Source organism: Mauremys reevesii, linkage group 25 (genome assembly GCF_016161935.1).
Source record: "Mauremys reevesii isolate NIE-2019 linkage group 25, ASM1616193v1, whole genome shotgun sequence".
Classification (NCBI taxonomy): Eukaryota; Metazoa; Chordata; order Testudines; family Geoemydidae; genus Mauremys; species Mauremys reevesii.
This window is the reverse complement of record NC_052647.1, coordinates 17,563,345-17,576,453: the sequence shown is the minus strand read 5'-3', so window position 1 is coordinate 17,576,453 and position 13,109 is coordinate 17,563,345. Positions and strand designations below refer to the sequence as shown.

The following is a 13,109-nucleotide window of genomic DNA, read 5'->3' as shown; positions in this document are numbered from 1 at the left end:
ATCTGCCTATAGCTAATGGCCCACTGACAGTGGTGGAGATGATTTACAGAAACATTGACCTAAGTTAGAAGGATCCACTGATCTCTCCTCCCACCATCCATCATCTATCTCTGAACAGAGGCTAGGGACCCTTCTTTTTAATCATCCCTAAGAGCTCAGCCCATTTTGTGGACTGCCTCTGCGGATTTTACATCTTATCCTCTAAACATCACTATAGTCCTAGCCTTTTTTCCTTTCTCAGTTTGGTGTTCTGCGTGATCTACCCTTTCATTGTTAGAAACCTGCTTTTTATTAATTACCATTAATTAATTAATGGTAATTAATTCTTTTTTTATATTTCTTTTTCCTGATTCCTAACATCTGTTTGCTTTTTGACTGCCTCTGCACGTGAACATGTCTCGAGAGAACTATCCTGACTCATCTTTTTTTCCTCCATCTTTTAGTTACAGCTCGCCCCCATCATATTTGTATATATAGTTAGGGTTTTTTTTTTCCAATGTGTGCATTTTTTTACATTTATAATTATCATTCATTTTTTTTTTTGTTGCCCAATCACTTAGTTTTGTTCTTTTTTTTTGAATTTCTTCACAATCTGCTTTAGTCTTAACTATCTTGAGTAGTTTAGTATCATCTGCAAACTGCCCCCACTCACTACCCCCCTTTCTCCAGATCATTTATGATAAATGAAATAGGATTGGTCCCTAAAACTGACCCTTGGGAACACCACTAGTTACCCTCTCCATTCTGAGAATTACCATTAATTCCTACCCTTTGTTCCCTGTCCTTTAACCAGTTCTCAATCCATGAAAGGACCTTCCCTTTTATCCCATGACAGCTTAATTTACGTAAGAGCCTTTGGTGAGGGACCTTGTCAAAGGCTTTCTGGAAATCAAAGTACACTATGTCCACCAGATCCCCCTTGTCCACATGTTTGTTGACCCCTTCAAAGAACTCTAATAGATTAGTAAGACACGATTTCCCTTTACAGAAACCATGTTGACTATTGCTCAAGAGTTTATGTTTTTCTATGTGTCTGACAATTTTATTCTTAACTATTGTTTCAACTAATTTGCCCGGTACCGACATTAGACTTACCGGTCTGTAATTGCCGGGATCACCCCTAGAGCCCTTTTTAAATATTGGCGTTACATTAGCTAACTTCCAGTCATTGGGTACCGAAGCCGATTTAAAGGACAGGTTACAAACCTTAGTTAATAGTTCCGCAATTTCACATTTGAGTTCTTTCAGAACTCTTGGGTGAATGCCATCTGGTCCCGCGTCATGTGCTTCCTCCCCCCACGTGGGTGCCCTTATAGGGCTGCGCAAGGGGTCTGGGGCCCAGGTCGCTGCTGTTGTAGGGGGGGGGGGGGGTTGGCAGCAGTAGTAGAGCTGTTATCCCACCTCAGAAAGGGAGCAGGGCCTTTGCCAGGGGGAGGGGAGCTCGGCCTTGGCCCACTCTGCCCCTCCTCGGAGACAGGGGCCCTCGAAACCTGCCCAGAACCCAGGAGTCCAGGCTCGCCACACCCCACAGAACCCAGGAGTCTGGGCTCCTCCCACAGAACCCAGGCGTCCGGGCTCTCCACACCCCACAGAACCCAGGCGTCCGGGCTCTCCACACCCCACAGAACTCAGGGCTCCGCCCACGGAACCAAGGAACCCAGGAGTCCGGGATCTCCACACCCCACGGAATCAAGGAGTCCAGGCTCCTCCCAGAGAACCAAGGAACCCAGGAGTCCGGGCTCCCCACGGAACCAAGGAACCCAGGAGTCCGGGCTCCCCACGCCCTACGGAACCCAGGCGTCCGGGCTCCGCCCACGGAACCAAGGAACCCAGGCGTCCAGACTCCCGCCAAGGCACCCAGGCGTCCGGGCGAGTGGGGGGAGGGGGCTGCTCCATCGACCTTCCAGCCGGCCCGTCTCGCTGGTTCCGGTCCTCCGGCCCCGCCCCCGCCCGGGCCCCGCCGCCGACACCCGCGGCCCCCGGCCCCGACCGCTGCGCTGCCACCTCGGGGGGAGTCCGCGCCCCCGACCTCCCCCTCCCGGGCCCCGCCTCCCTACAGACCCCCCCCGCGGCCCCTACAGATCCCCCCGCCCCCCCCCGCCAGGGAATTAAGCCCCCCCCGCACTGCCCCCCCCCAGTTAGCCCCTGCCGGGGGGGGCGGAGTTGCTGGTCCCCATGGGGATTCCCAGGGGAGGGGCAGTTCAGCCCCGTCCCCTCCCCCACAGCACATGGTGCGGGCCGGTGGGGGCAGGGCTGGCCGGGGCCGGTGGGGTGGGACCGGGGTGGGACGAGCCCTTTGCCCGGAGCCTCCCCAGCGACCGGACCGGAGCCTCCCTCTGCCCAGCGGGGCCGGAGCAGGGTTTCTGCGCTGAAATGGCCAGGTGGGGTGTCTGTTATTGTAGGGTCGCTGGTGGGGGCTGGGCCCCTCGCGTCGCGTGCTTCCTCCTCCTTCCCCCCACGTGGGTGCCCTTGTAGGGCTGCGCAAGGGATCTGGGGCCCAGGTCGCTGCTGTTGTAGGGTGGCTGTGGGTATGGCGGGGTGTCGGTGCAGTTTTAGGGTGGCATGGGACAGCTGTAATGTCTGGCTGTGTGTGTGTTGGGGGGGGGAGTCTGTGGTAGGGTTATTGAGGTGGTGGGGCAGCCTTTCTGGGGTCGCTCAGGCTCCCGGGCGCTGGGCAGTTGTGGGGTCGCCCTGGCTCTGCTGCAGGAGCCCCATATTGTGTGTTTCGGGGGTGGGCTGGGGTGGAAGGTGACACCTCTATCTTGGGCGGGGGGGCGGCCCCATGGGATCCGAGAGCATGGGATTGAGCTGGGCGGGGGGAGCAGACGGGGTATCTGAGTGAGTGGGCTGGGCAGTGGGGGTGCAAGAGGGAGCAGGCGGGGTTGCTAACAGTTCGTAATCCCCTCTGCCCGGAGTCTCTGCCTAACCTGCCGTCCCCCTTCCCTCCTAGCCGGCGTGGAGCCAGGATGGCCAAGGAGATGCGGGCGCAGTACGAGCCGGTGGCGGAGATCGGCGTCGGCGCCTACGGCACCGTCTACAAGGCCCGGGACCTGCAGAGCGGCAAGTTTGTGGCCCTCAAGAACGTGCGCGTCCAGACCAACGAGAACGGGCTGCCGCTCTCCACCGTGCGCGAGGTGGCGCTGCTCAAGCGGCTGGAGCATTTCGACCACCCCAACATCGTGCGGTGAGGCGCGGGGGGCGGCTGTACAGACCGGGGAGGGCTGGGGGGAAGCCGAGACCGGGGGAGGACTTGCACGTGGTGCCCAGTCACGTGTGGGGCGGGGGGCTGGCGGGCGCTTGGTTTGCATTGGAGGGAGTTCGGTTCTCTGGGATAAAGGCCCTGGGCTGTGCAAGAAGGGGAATCAGTATCCCATGGCTCGGGGGTGTGGTGGGAGACAAGAAGTGGGGAGGGGTCCCCAATCGGGGGTCTGTGTAGGAGGCACGCGGCTAGGCCTGCTTGGGAGGTTGGAGTGGCCGTGCAGGGGACAGAACCCTGCCCTGCTCTCTGGGGCCTCTCTTCCTGTATGAGCTAATCCCTGGGAGCTGGAAGCAGCCCCAGGCCGCTTTGCGCTCGGTTTTCCAGCTCTGGGAAACGTGCGGCCGGTTCTAGGAATTGAGCCGCGGCAGCCTGGGAGCTGCCTCCTTCCTGCGAGTCCTGAAACGCCGGCGCCGGGGCTGGGCCGCGGGATGGCTCAGCTGGCAGCCGGGCGGCTTTCCCCTGGCAGAGGATGTCCGTCCTCCCTGCCGAGGGGCCCGCCTGCGCTGGGGGTGGGGGAGGAGGCTCGAGAGCTGCCCGGCCTTGGCCCCCAGGTGTTTATAGGCCTGGTGCGTTAGGGTTTTTCTGCCAGCCGGTTCCGCTCCGCTGGGGGTCCGGCCCACCCCAGCCTGGGGCACTGCTGGCTTTACAGAAACACTGGGGTGACGGCAGGAGAGCTCCAGGGAAGGAGGTCCCTGATGGGTGGGGTCCCCGTCCTGCCCCTCTCCCGGCTGGACGAGACGCTCAGGGGGTAAATTGAGACGTTTTCGGGAGCTTCTAAAAATCCAGCTTCTGTAGCAGGGCCTTGGCGGGAGAGGCCGGGGGCAGGGCTGGTGGGACGAGTGGCAAGCCATTGGGGAGGGGGGTGGGTGCCGGGAGGCAGGGGGAAGCGGCGGGGGGCGTTGGGGATTGAGGGCAGCCACATCTCAGGGACCGTAGCTTTTTAAGCGTTTAGCTCCCTGGTGGCCTCCTATGGTGAGAGGGGTTAGTGGAGCTGTCCTGACCCCACTGCGAAGGGCCAGGCCCTGGCACGCTGCCCCCAAGTGATCTCCGGGGGTGGGGGTTGGGGACGCTGCTGCCTTCGGCTCTACTGCTCCCCCTGTCAGAGGAGTTTGCAGGGGCCAGTTCTGCTGGCTCCATCCCTTTGAGTCGCATTCTGTCTACATGTGAGCCCGGCCCGCCTGTCTCTTCCCTCTGCCAGCTTCACAGCCATTTCCCAGGCAGTGCCCAGCCCCTTGCCTGCCTCTGTGAGCCCGAGGGCAGTGAGGCGGTGCAGTGGGGGAAGGAGCTCCCTGTCCTGCACTGATTAGCTTCCAGGAAGCAGGGAGGAAGCAGTGGGGCCCCAGGAATTGCTGATTGAATTAGCCAGATAAGAGTCTCCAGCCCTGCCTTGGGATATCTGGCGGCAGGATCTGCAGCTGGGGAATCAAATCAGCCCAGTACTGGCTGGAGCTCTGTTATGGGGGTGGGGTTTGATGCTGTGAGCTCAGGGGCATGCTCAGAACAGGGGTTCAGGAAGCGTGTCCCCAAATTACCATGTGATATGAAGCATGGGGAGCAGGAGAGGGGGCTGAAGGTTGGGACTGAGGGACATTGGCAGAGCGGGGGGGCTGGGATAGCAGGGAGCTGCAGGTCAGGACTGAGGGGCATTGGCAGAGCTGTGTTCCATCCCTCTAGATGGGTCTGGGGGGGTCCCTGGCCCCCATCTGTCCCGCCTTGGGCCCAGACAGCCCTGGTCCTTCGTGCTGTGTTGAGCTGGATTGTTGAGTTCCTGCAGCTGCGAGCGGGAGCCCCCCTTCCAGCAGAGCATGTGTCAGTCAGACCCCTGCCTGGCCCCTCCCTCCCGCACTCGGATCCCCAGCCCCCGCCAAGCTCCCTTCTCCGCCTCCCCGCAGGTTGATGGACGTCTGCGCCACCACCCGCACGGAGCGCGAGACCAAGGTGACCCTGGTGTTCGAGCACGTGGATCAGGACCTGAAGACGTATCTGGACAAGGCGCCGGCCCCTGGCTTGCCAGTGGAGAAGATAAAGGTACGAGGGGAACCGAGCCCTCGGCTGTAGGGACCTTCGGGGATGCTCCCGCCCCGTGGCACCCAGGGTGATCGGGGAGGGGAGAGCTGCTTGCCCAGAGGTGGCTGCAGGAGCTGGGCTGGTTCAGCCATCGGATTGCTCTCCATCAGTACAGCCGGGGGAAGCCCAGGGGAGGGACGAGCTAGTGAAGCCAAAAGACAGCGGATCGGATGACCTGACCGGCTCCAGAGCTGGACTCGATGCCCCAGGAGGGTCCTTCCTGTCCTGGATCCCTGGCCCCCGCCCCACCTGTGCTGCTGGGGCAGGCGGGGAATCTGACCCTGCGCTCTCCCCCTGCTCGGCCAGGACCTGATGCGCCAGTTCCTGAGCGGCCTGGACTTCCTGCACTCGAATTGCATCGTGCACCGCGACCTGAAGCCGGAGAACATCCTGGTGACTAGCAGTGGGCAGGTGAAGCTGGCGGACTTCGGCCTGGCCCGGATCTACAGCTGCCAGATGGCCCTGACCCCTGTGGTGAGCCCTCGGCCTGTGCGTGTGGAGGGGGTGGACAGGAGCAGCTTTTGGTTCATGGAGCCCAGCTTGGAAATGCTGAGGTGCCGCCTCCCCTCCTGGTCCCCAGGCCCCCTGCCGTCCCGCACTTGTGCCTGTGATGCAGATGCCTGGCTCCCTCCTGGAATCCTCTGCCCTTGGTGCTGAGGCTCCTGCCGCTGTGGGGAGGGGAGAGCCGCTGCTGTGGGTGGGGATGGCAGGTTGGGAGCCGCGTGAGCCTGAGTCACTGGAGGGTGACTGCCTGCTGCCTCATCCTCTGCTGCGGGCATCTTCCCACAGCGGCGCCGGCCCGGCCCCGAGCCGGAGATCCTGTGCTGGGCAACGGGCTCCTTCCCCGGGCCGGCCTGGCCTGGCCTGCTCTCGCTGTCTGAGCCCACGCGGTGCTCCGAGCAGCTGGGGCAGCAGCCCGCTGGGTGCCGTCTCTGCTGCAAAGGGAGGATTTCTCCAGGGTTCGGAGCCGCCCAGACACAAGTGCTTCCCAGTTACCCCCATCAGTGGAATCATCACTCAGCTTCTACAGGGATTAGGGGGACCAGACAGCAAATGTGAAAAATCGGGATGGGGGTGGGGGTAATAGGAGCTGATATAAGAAAAAGACGCAAAAATCGGGACTGTCCCTATAGAATCGGGACCTCGGTCACCCTAGGGGGGATCCCGGGGAGACCCCAGCCGTGCCGAGTGGTCCCCCTGCCGCCGATGCTGCTGGGAGCGGGGTGTGCTGGGAACCTGGCAGCGGCTTGGGCGCACTCAGCCATCACTGGGCTGGGCTCCCAGGGCCCTTGTTGGGCTGGGGGTCCAAGAACCCGGGGCGGGGGGCACGGTATAGCTGGAGCTCACGGCTGTGTGAGAAGCAAGGGGGCCTGACTCAGCAGCTCTTCCTTCTCTGGGGGCTGGAGATTCAGGCCCTAGTCTGAGGGCCCCTGCCCTGCTTGAGGGCTGAGAGATCTGGGGGTTCTCCAAGCTGCTAACTTCCCGCTCTTGGGGCGCCTGGGGGCAGGGCCTGGGGCAGCCCTGCCTGGGCAGGCTGGGTCTGTTGCTGGGGTGCTGCTGTCGGGGGTTACCCCGTCACGTCTCCACGGAGACGAGCTCCAGTGTGGCGGGTCCCTGTGCTGGGGGGCAGAAGGAGGGAAGCTGCAGTCTCTGGCAGCCCCCATGCTGCTTCCCCTCAGCCAGTGGGGTGCGTGGAATCTGTAGGGTAAATATTGTGCCATAAGCAGGAAGTGGGACTGGCGGGTGGGGACACTCAGCCTAAAGGCATTTCCTGCCCAGCAGGGATCCGGAGCTCTGAGCTTCCAACCAGCCCTGGAGAGACTCTCCCTCCAGGAGATGGGGGACTCATAAGCTGCTTGCGGGAGGGGAGCCCTAAACCCCAGCAGGCCTCTACCCAGGGATGGGGACACAGTCTGTTTCTGGGAAGCATCAGGACGTGTGGCCTTGGGGGGCTGCCTAACTGTGGGGGCCCCTTTGGGGTTGTCGCGCCTCCCCCCCCAACGTGACTGTGCCCGTGCAGGTGGTTACCTTGTGGTACCGCGCCCCGGAAGTGCTGCTCCAGTCGACCTATGCCACCCCCGTGGACATGTGGAGCGTCGGCTGCATCTTTGCCGAGATGTTCCGGCGAAAGTGAGTGTGCGTGGGGAGGAGCTTGGCGGGTGCTGAGCAGGGCTGGGGTGCCTGCAGGCACCGGGCGGGCACTGGGTGGCGTGGGCACGGGCGGGTGAGGGCGTGGCTGTGTGTGGTGCGGGTAGGCCTGGCTGCATGTCCATGTATAACCTTGAACCCCACCCACAACCCCCCAGGGTGGCATCTCCCCAGCACCACTTAACTCAGGACCCCAAAGTGCTTGATGCCAGGGGGTTGGTCTTGCCAGATCCCTTCTCTGGGCGGGAGGCGTCTTGCCCAGCATCTCACGGGGCCAGGAACCCCGACTCCCAGGCCCCTGCTCCGACCAGTCGGTCACGCTGCCTTGCGGTAACATGGCCCGGCTGGGGACTAGGACGGGCACGGCTGGCTTGGCTCTGGCCTGCGGCTGGCGGCAGCCCATGGTGGGGAGCCCACCTGCTGGTCTCTGCCTCCCCTCTCTCCCCCAGCCCCTTGCCGTAGCTTAGCAAGCCCAGCTGGGAGACAATTGATTAGGGCTGAGCCAAGAACTGCCCCCCCCTCCAGGCTTATCGGCTGGGCTCTGTGCTGATAGACGGGGAGGGGCCCTGTGCTGCCAGATCTCCCCTCCCGGCCTTGTGGGCTCAGCTCTGGGCCTCTCCAGGGATGGGGGGATGTGTGATAATGAGGCTGACGCCCTGGTGCCCAGCGGGCCCCTTCTGGGCAGGTCATGGCTAGCTGGGGGAGGGGGAGTTGGGCCCTGGCCGGTTACTGGCCCCTCCAAGCCCTCCCGCCATTGTTCAGCCTCTGAGCGGGCGGGAGGGTGACGTGGGTGGGAGTCTGTGCCCATGCAGCCACCTCTGGGTGGGGACGGAGCAGCTGAGCAGATCCCGGCTCTGGTTCTGATATGGGTCCTGCCCCAAAGGGGGCTAACGGTGGGGAGCATGCCCCACGCTCAGCTCAGCAGCCAGCCCCTCTTTCCCCTGCAGGCCCCTCTTCTGCGGCAACTCAGAAGCCGACCAGCTGGGCAAGATCTTTGAGTAAGTTCCGAAGCTTCCCTAGTGTCTTGCGGGAGAGGGCTGGATGGGGGCGGGGGTGGCCCCCTGGGATCTCAGCAAGGGGAGGGGGGTGAGGCACTAAGGGCCGAGCCAGGGTGGGGCTGGGGGACCCAGCCCTGGTTGAGAGCTGCCGATTGATGGGACAGGGCGGGGCAGCGTGCCTGGGGGTAGCGCTGCTGCTGGAGGTAGAAACACAAGAGTTTGTGGGGCGGGGGGGGCTGCTGGGAGCTTGTCGTCTCCTTTACCCTGTTAACAACTCTCTGGGACACTCAGTAACCCACCCACCCTGCTGTGCTCCCAGACCAAGCCGGGTCCAGCCTTGTGCTGCTTAGTGACCTCCTCTCACAGCCCCCTTCCCTCCCCGGGTGGCCAAGGCAGGAGGCGACCGGCCGAGGGGTTTTTTTGCCGCATGGAGCAGAATGTCCAGGGAGCCGCCTCGTGCAAGCGGCCCGGGGCCCAGCGGCGCGGGCAGCTCTGTGCTAGAGGAGGGAAGGTGCATTTCAACCCTGGGGCCGAGGGGACAGTAGCGTTTAGGAGCACCAGTCGCAGACCGGGACCCCTGGGTGCACGGCGCTGCGCAGACAGAACAGAGACGGCCCTTGCCCCCGAGAGTGGCTGCTGTAAGGGAACAGTCTGGTGAACATGGGTTACCTTAGTGGGGATTAAAGAGGCCCCTTTATTCCTAGCAGAGACAAGATGTCAGGGAGTCCCCGGGCGATGCTCTGGAGCTGCTCCCTACGAAGCCAGCCAGGACTCTGGGGAAGTCTCCTCTCTGGGAGCAGACTGGCTCCAGGGCAAGAAGCTCACAAGGCTTCACCTCCTGGGTCTGACCTTGGAGCATTCAGCATCCTCTGCCCCTCCGTGCGCTTCCCCCAGCGAGTCCGTCCCGGCGGGGTCCTGGGGCAGCCAGGGGGTCCTGCACCCCCACTGCGCAGTCAGACGTGACTCTCAGCCAGCCAGTAACACAGAGGTTCATTAGATGACAGGAACATGAGCTAAAACAGAGCTTGTAGGTACAGAGAACAGGACCCCTCGGCCGGGTCCATCCTGGGGGGCAGTGAGCCAGACCCCCCATGTCTGCACTTCACTCCTCGTCCCCAGCTAGCTCCAAACTGACTCTCCAGCCCCTCCTCCTCTGCTTTGTTCCTTTCCCAGGCCAGGAGGTCACCTGATTCCTTTGTTCTCCCACACCTGTAGCTACCCCCTTGCAGGGGGAAGGGCCCCGGCCATCAGTTGCCAGGAGACAGCGTCGCCATTTATGTGCACTGGCCCTTTGCTCTGCAACAATGACACCCCCTTAGCCCACCACCTAGAGACTTAAGAAATGCAGAGGGGAAACTGAGGCACCCCTACACTGTTCAGAGGAAACATTAAGAGCAGTCCCAGTTCGTCACACAAGGCTGGAGGGGCAGAGAGCCAGGGTGGGGGAGATCCTGCTGGGACTCGTGGGTGAGGGATTTGGAACTGGGCCGGGAGGGGCTCTTGGCTGAAGAGGCTTGGGCTGTGTACGGGGCGGGAGATGGGACAGCGAGTCGCCAGTGGGTCAGGGAGCCTGGGCTCGGCTCACAAAGGGCTTATCAAGGAAACGGAAAGCCGGTATCCTTGGAATCCCATGCCGCGTTAGCCTGGGGAACTCCCTGCCACAAGAGCTCACGAGGCTGAGAGCTTGGCAGGGTTCAGAAGAGAATCCGACCCGCCCCCCCATGGGTAACGAGAGAGAGAGAGAGAAATAGCTTGTTTTTAAACAAGGGATCAGAGTCCTTTAGCCTCAGGGCAGAGGGAAAACGCTGGCTGGAGTTAGCAGGGCAGGCTGTTCCCTCGCATCCTGGGCAGGGTTCCTCGCACCTTCCGCCTTCATCCTGCCCTTGGTTGGATGGGACAGTGGGCTGTGTGGACCTCTGCTCTGGGCTGGCAGTGCCCATGTCCCACCCCCTGCCTGGGTGCCAGTTGCTGTGCAAAACCCGCCCCCTCCCTGCTGCCCCGTCCCAGTCATTCTCTTCCCTCCCCCGCAGCATGATCGGGCTCCCGGCAGAGGACGACTGGCCCCTGGACGTGGCCCTGCCGCACTGCGCCTTCACGGCACGCTCCCCGCAGCCCGTGGAGATGTTTGTGCCGGAGATGGAGAAGCTGGGGGCACAGCTTCTCTTGGTAGGTCGGAGCGGGGGGAGACGACATGGGAGCAGCAATAATTCAGCCTGAGAAGGAGAATTGGGGAGGGACCCTCTGGGCTTCGCGTCCGAGCCCCTGGAGCTGCTGATGCTGCTTGGAGAGACAAGGGCCTGGTCCGTGTTTGTTCCCACTGCGAAACCAGCCCGTGGGGCCGGCTGGCTCTGGGAATGACACGCCCAGGAGCATCGGCAGAGCGGGGGGGAGCGTGCCGTGCTGGGAGAGCAGGGGGCTGCGTGTCGGGATTGAGGAGCACCAGCAGAGCTGTGTGGTGGGGAGCCTGGGGTTGGGAGAGCGGGGGGCTGTGGGTCGGGGAGGGGGGACAGGACACAGGGTCCTGTTAATTCGCCCGTCGCTCTTTGAACACCCAGTAGGGTGGGGGTCCGTCCCATTTAACCCTTTCTCCTCTCCTCCCTAGGAGATGCTGACCTTTAACCCCTACCAGCGGATCTCGGCCTTCAACGCACTGCGTCACCTTTACCTCCAGGACAAGAGCCCGGTGGAGGGGTAACGCCCCAGCGCCCCCCTCTCCCCTCCACGGGGACCCAACGGAGGACTAGGGATAGCGCCAGTTCTGCACCCGCAGCCACGGCCCCTCCTCGCGTTCAGTCCCCTGCACCTGCCCCACGCACATGGAGACGGACTCGAGCAGGGAGCGAGACGCCTCCTCCCCGGGGACGCTGGGATTCCGGTGGCGTCCCCCCGTCCCCCCCCGTCCCCCCCATGGGCGCCTGGCCCCGAGCAGGCCTAGCTCTGTTGAAGGTCAGTTTGTGTTGGGAGGGGGCCTGGCGGGGCCTCACCCGCGTTCTCACGGACACTTTGAGTAGCCTTTTGTAACCGTTTACAAGATAACTGTTGCTGCCTTATCGCATTCCAGCCTCCTGCCACTGGTCTCAGCTCTTCCCACCCCCCAGCGAGGGGCTGAGAGCAGCACGACAGGCCCCTCCCCCTCCCCACACTCGGGACAGGTGGGGTTTTTTTTTACAAGAAATATTCACGCGCGGTTTTTCTACTACCAGGGCGAACTGCCGGATTCTTGGTGTACAGGTGGGAGTTGCTTCCCTGAGGGTGGATTGGGGAATCCCGGGGGGCGGGTGCTCCCCCGGGGCCGGAGATCGACAGTTTATATTTATAATGATTTTTCTCAGACACTTTTTTTTTTTAAATCGGCTCTAAACATGGTAAGAGTCCAATAAAGGGAAGGCAGGGGGATGGGCATGCGGCCCCACCCCAGCCTGCTTTGTCACTTGGCTTGCCTGAAAGTGTCTTGGCTTTGACTGATGCGGCTGAGAAGCCAGGACCGCACCCCTCGTCATGTGGGGGTCAGAGGTCCCCTTCCTCTGATCACTGCTGCCCCACTGGTAGGTTACGGGGTCGCTGGAGTGGAGGCAGCTGGGCATCGCCCCATATTGCTCTTGACTGGCTTGTTCGCCCTTGGGGCCGAGATCCGGGGTGGGTTGTCGACCCCAGGAAACGGACACCCCTTCCTCTGCGGCAGTGGACAGAACCACGCCCCCTGTTCCCAGAGCGTCTATCCAGGTTGCAGCAGGGGGCCAGAGACAGGACCCTGAGAGCTGTGTACGTGTTCTCACCTGGCATCCCCCCCAAGGGGGAAGGGGTCATGCCTTCTGCCAGCTGGGGGTTTCACCCCTGCCTCTGGGGGGCGCTGCACCTTTACTCCACGGGGAGGGGGAGGGAGGAGGAGTGTCCACCCCCCAGTGATACTGCAGCGCCGGAGGGTCACTGAAAGGTGTTTATTTGAATAATCGATAAAGTAACAGATACACACAACACTGAATGAGCTGTGCAGATTCCAGCCACTCCAATGGACGCTGATAACACGGGTCCAGCACGGATCCCCCGGCCGGGGAGCCAGGACGGAGGCCGAGCAGGCAGGGGGAGAGGCTGACGTCCTGCTGCCCCTCTCTTTAAACACAAGTCTCTGCTTTGCTAGCGCCCCAGCCGAGTTCTGCCCGCCCCCACAAGCGCTGCTGGGAAAGCCGCCTCCGTCCCAGCCAGCCCAGCTAAAGTATCACTGCTTGGGGGGAGTCCCCCGAGGGCCCATGTGCAGGACTTTGCCCTGCGGCTCTGTTTACATACCAGCTGGGGCCGGTGACTTCCCCAGGGAGCAAAGCCTTGAACTCCACGCTGCAAGGCTGGCTCAGCTGGCAACTGATCCAAGCGGGCGGCGGAGAGGAAATCGACCCCTTCAGCGCCTGGGCTCCCCACTCTGTCGGGCTGCGCCCAGGTGCCTGCTAATGGCAGCCTGCACCTGGTGTGCGTTTAACACTGAGGCGTGGGCACGCTCACGGAGTTCCCTACAAGGGTTAATTGTGCTGCTGCCCGGTCCCCCCCTTGCTGGCTCCGGTGGGCACAGCCCGCAGGGTTTGGGGAGAGGGCCCTTTAACGAAGCGTGGCTGGAGGATCAGGCGCTTGTGCTGGTTCTGCAGAAG

The 13,109-nt window shown here is 62.2% G+C and overlaps 1 protein-coding gene across 3 annotated transcripts; it reads left to right on the top strand.

The window, feature by feature from the left end:
* The first annotated feature begins 1,372 nt into the window (after positions 1-1,372).
* Positions 1,373-11,907, top strand: CDK4 (cyclin dependent kinase 4). Of its 3 annotated transcripts, XM_039514173.1 has the most exons (9): positions 1,406-1,566; positions 1,600-2,010; positions 2,951-3,184; positions 5,152-5,287; positions 5,633-5,800; positions 7,347-7,456; positions 8,422-8,472; positions 10,503-10,638; positions 11,075-11,907. In XM_039514173.1, exons 3-9 carry the CDS (start codon positions 2,967-2,969, stop codon positions 11,165-11,167), a joined length of 912 nt encoding a protein of 303 aa, XP_039370107.1. In that variant the 5' UTR covers positions 1,406-1,566; positions 1,600-2,010; positions 2,951-2,966; the 3' UTR covers positions 11,168-11,907. The 3 variants fall into 3 exon arrangements, with proteins under 3 accessions (XP_039370106.1, XP_039370107.1, XP_039370105.1); XM_039514172.1 differs by having other exon boundaries at positions 1,373-2,010; XM_039514171.1 differs by lacking the exons at positions 1,406-1,566; positions 1,600-2,010 and adding an exon at positions 2,231-2,381.
* Positions 11,908-13,109: the final 1,202 nt, after the last annotated feature.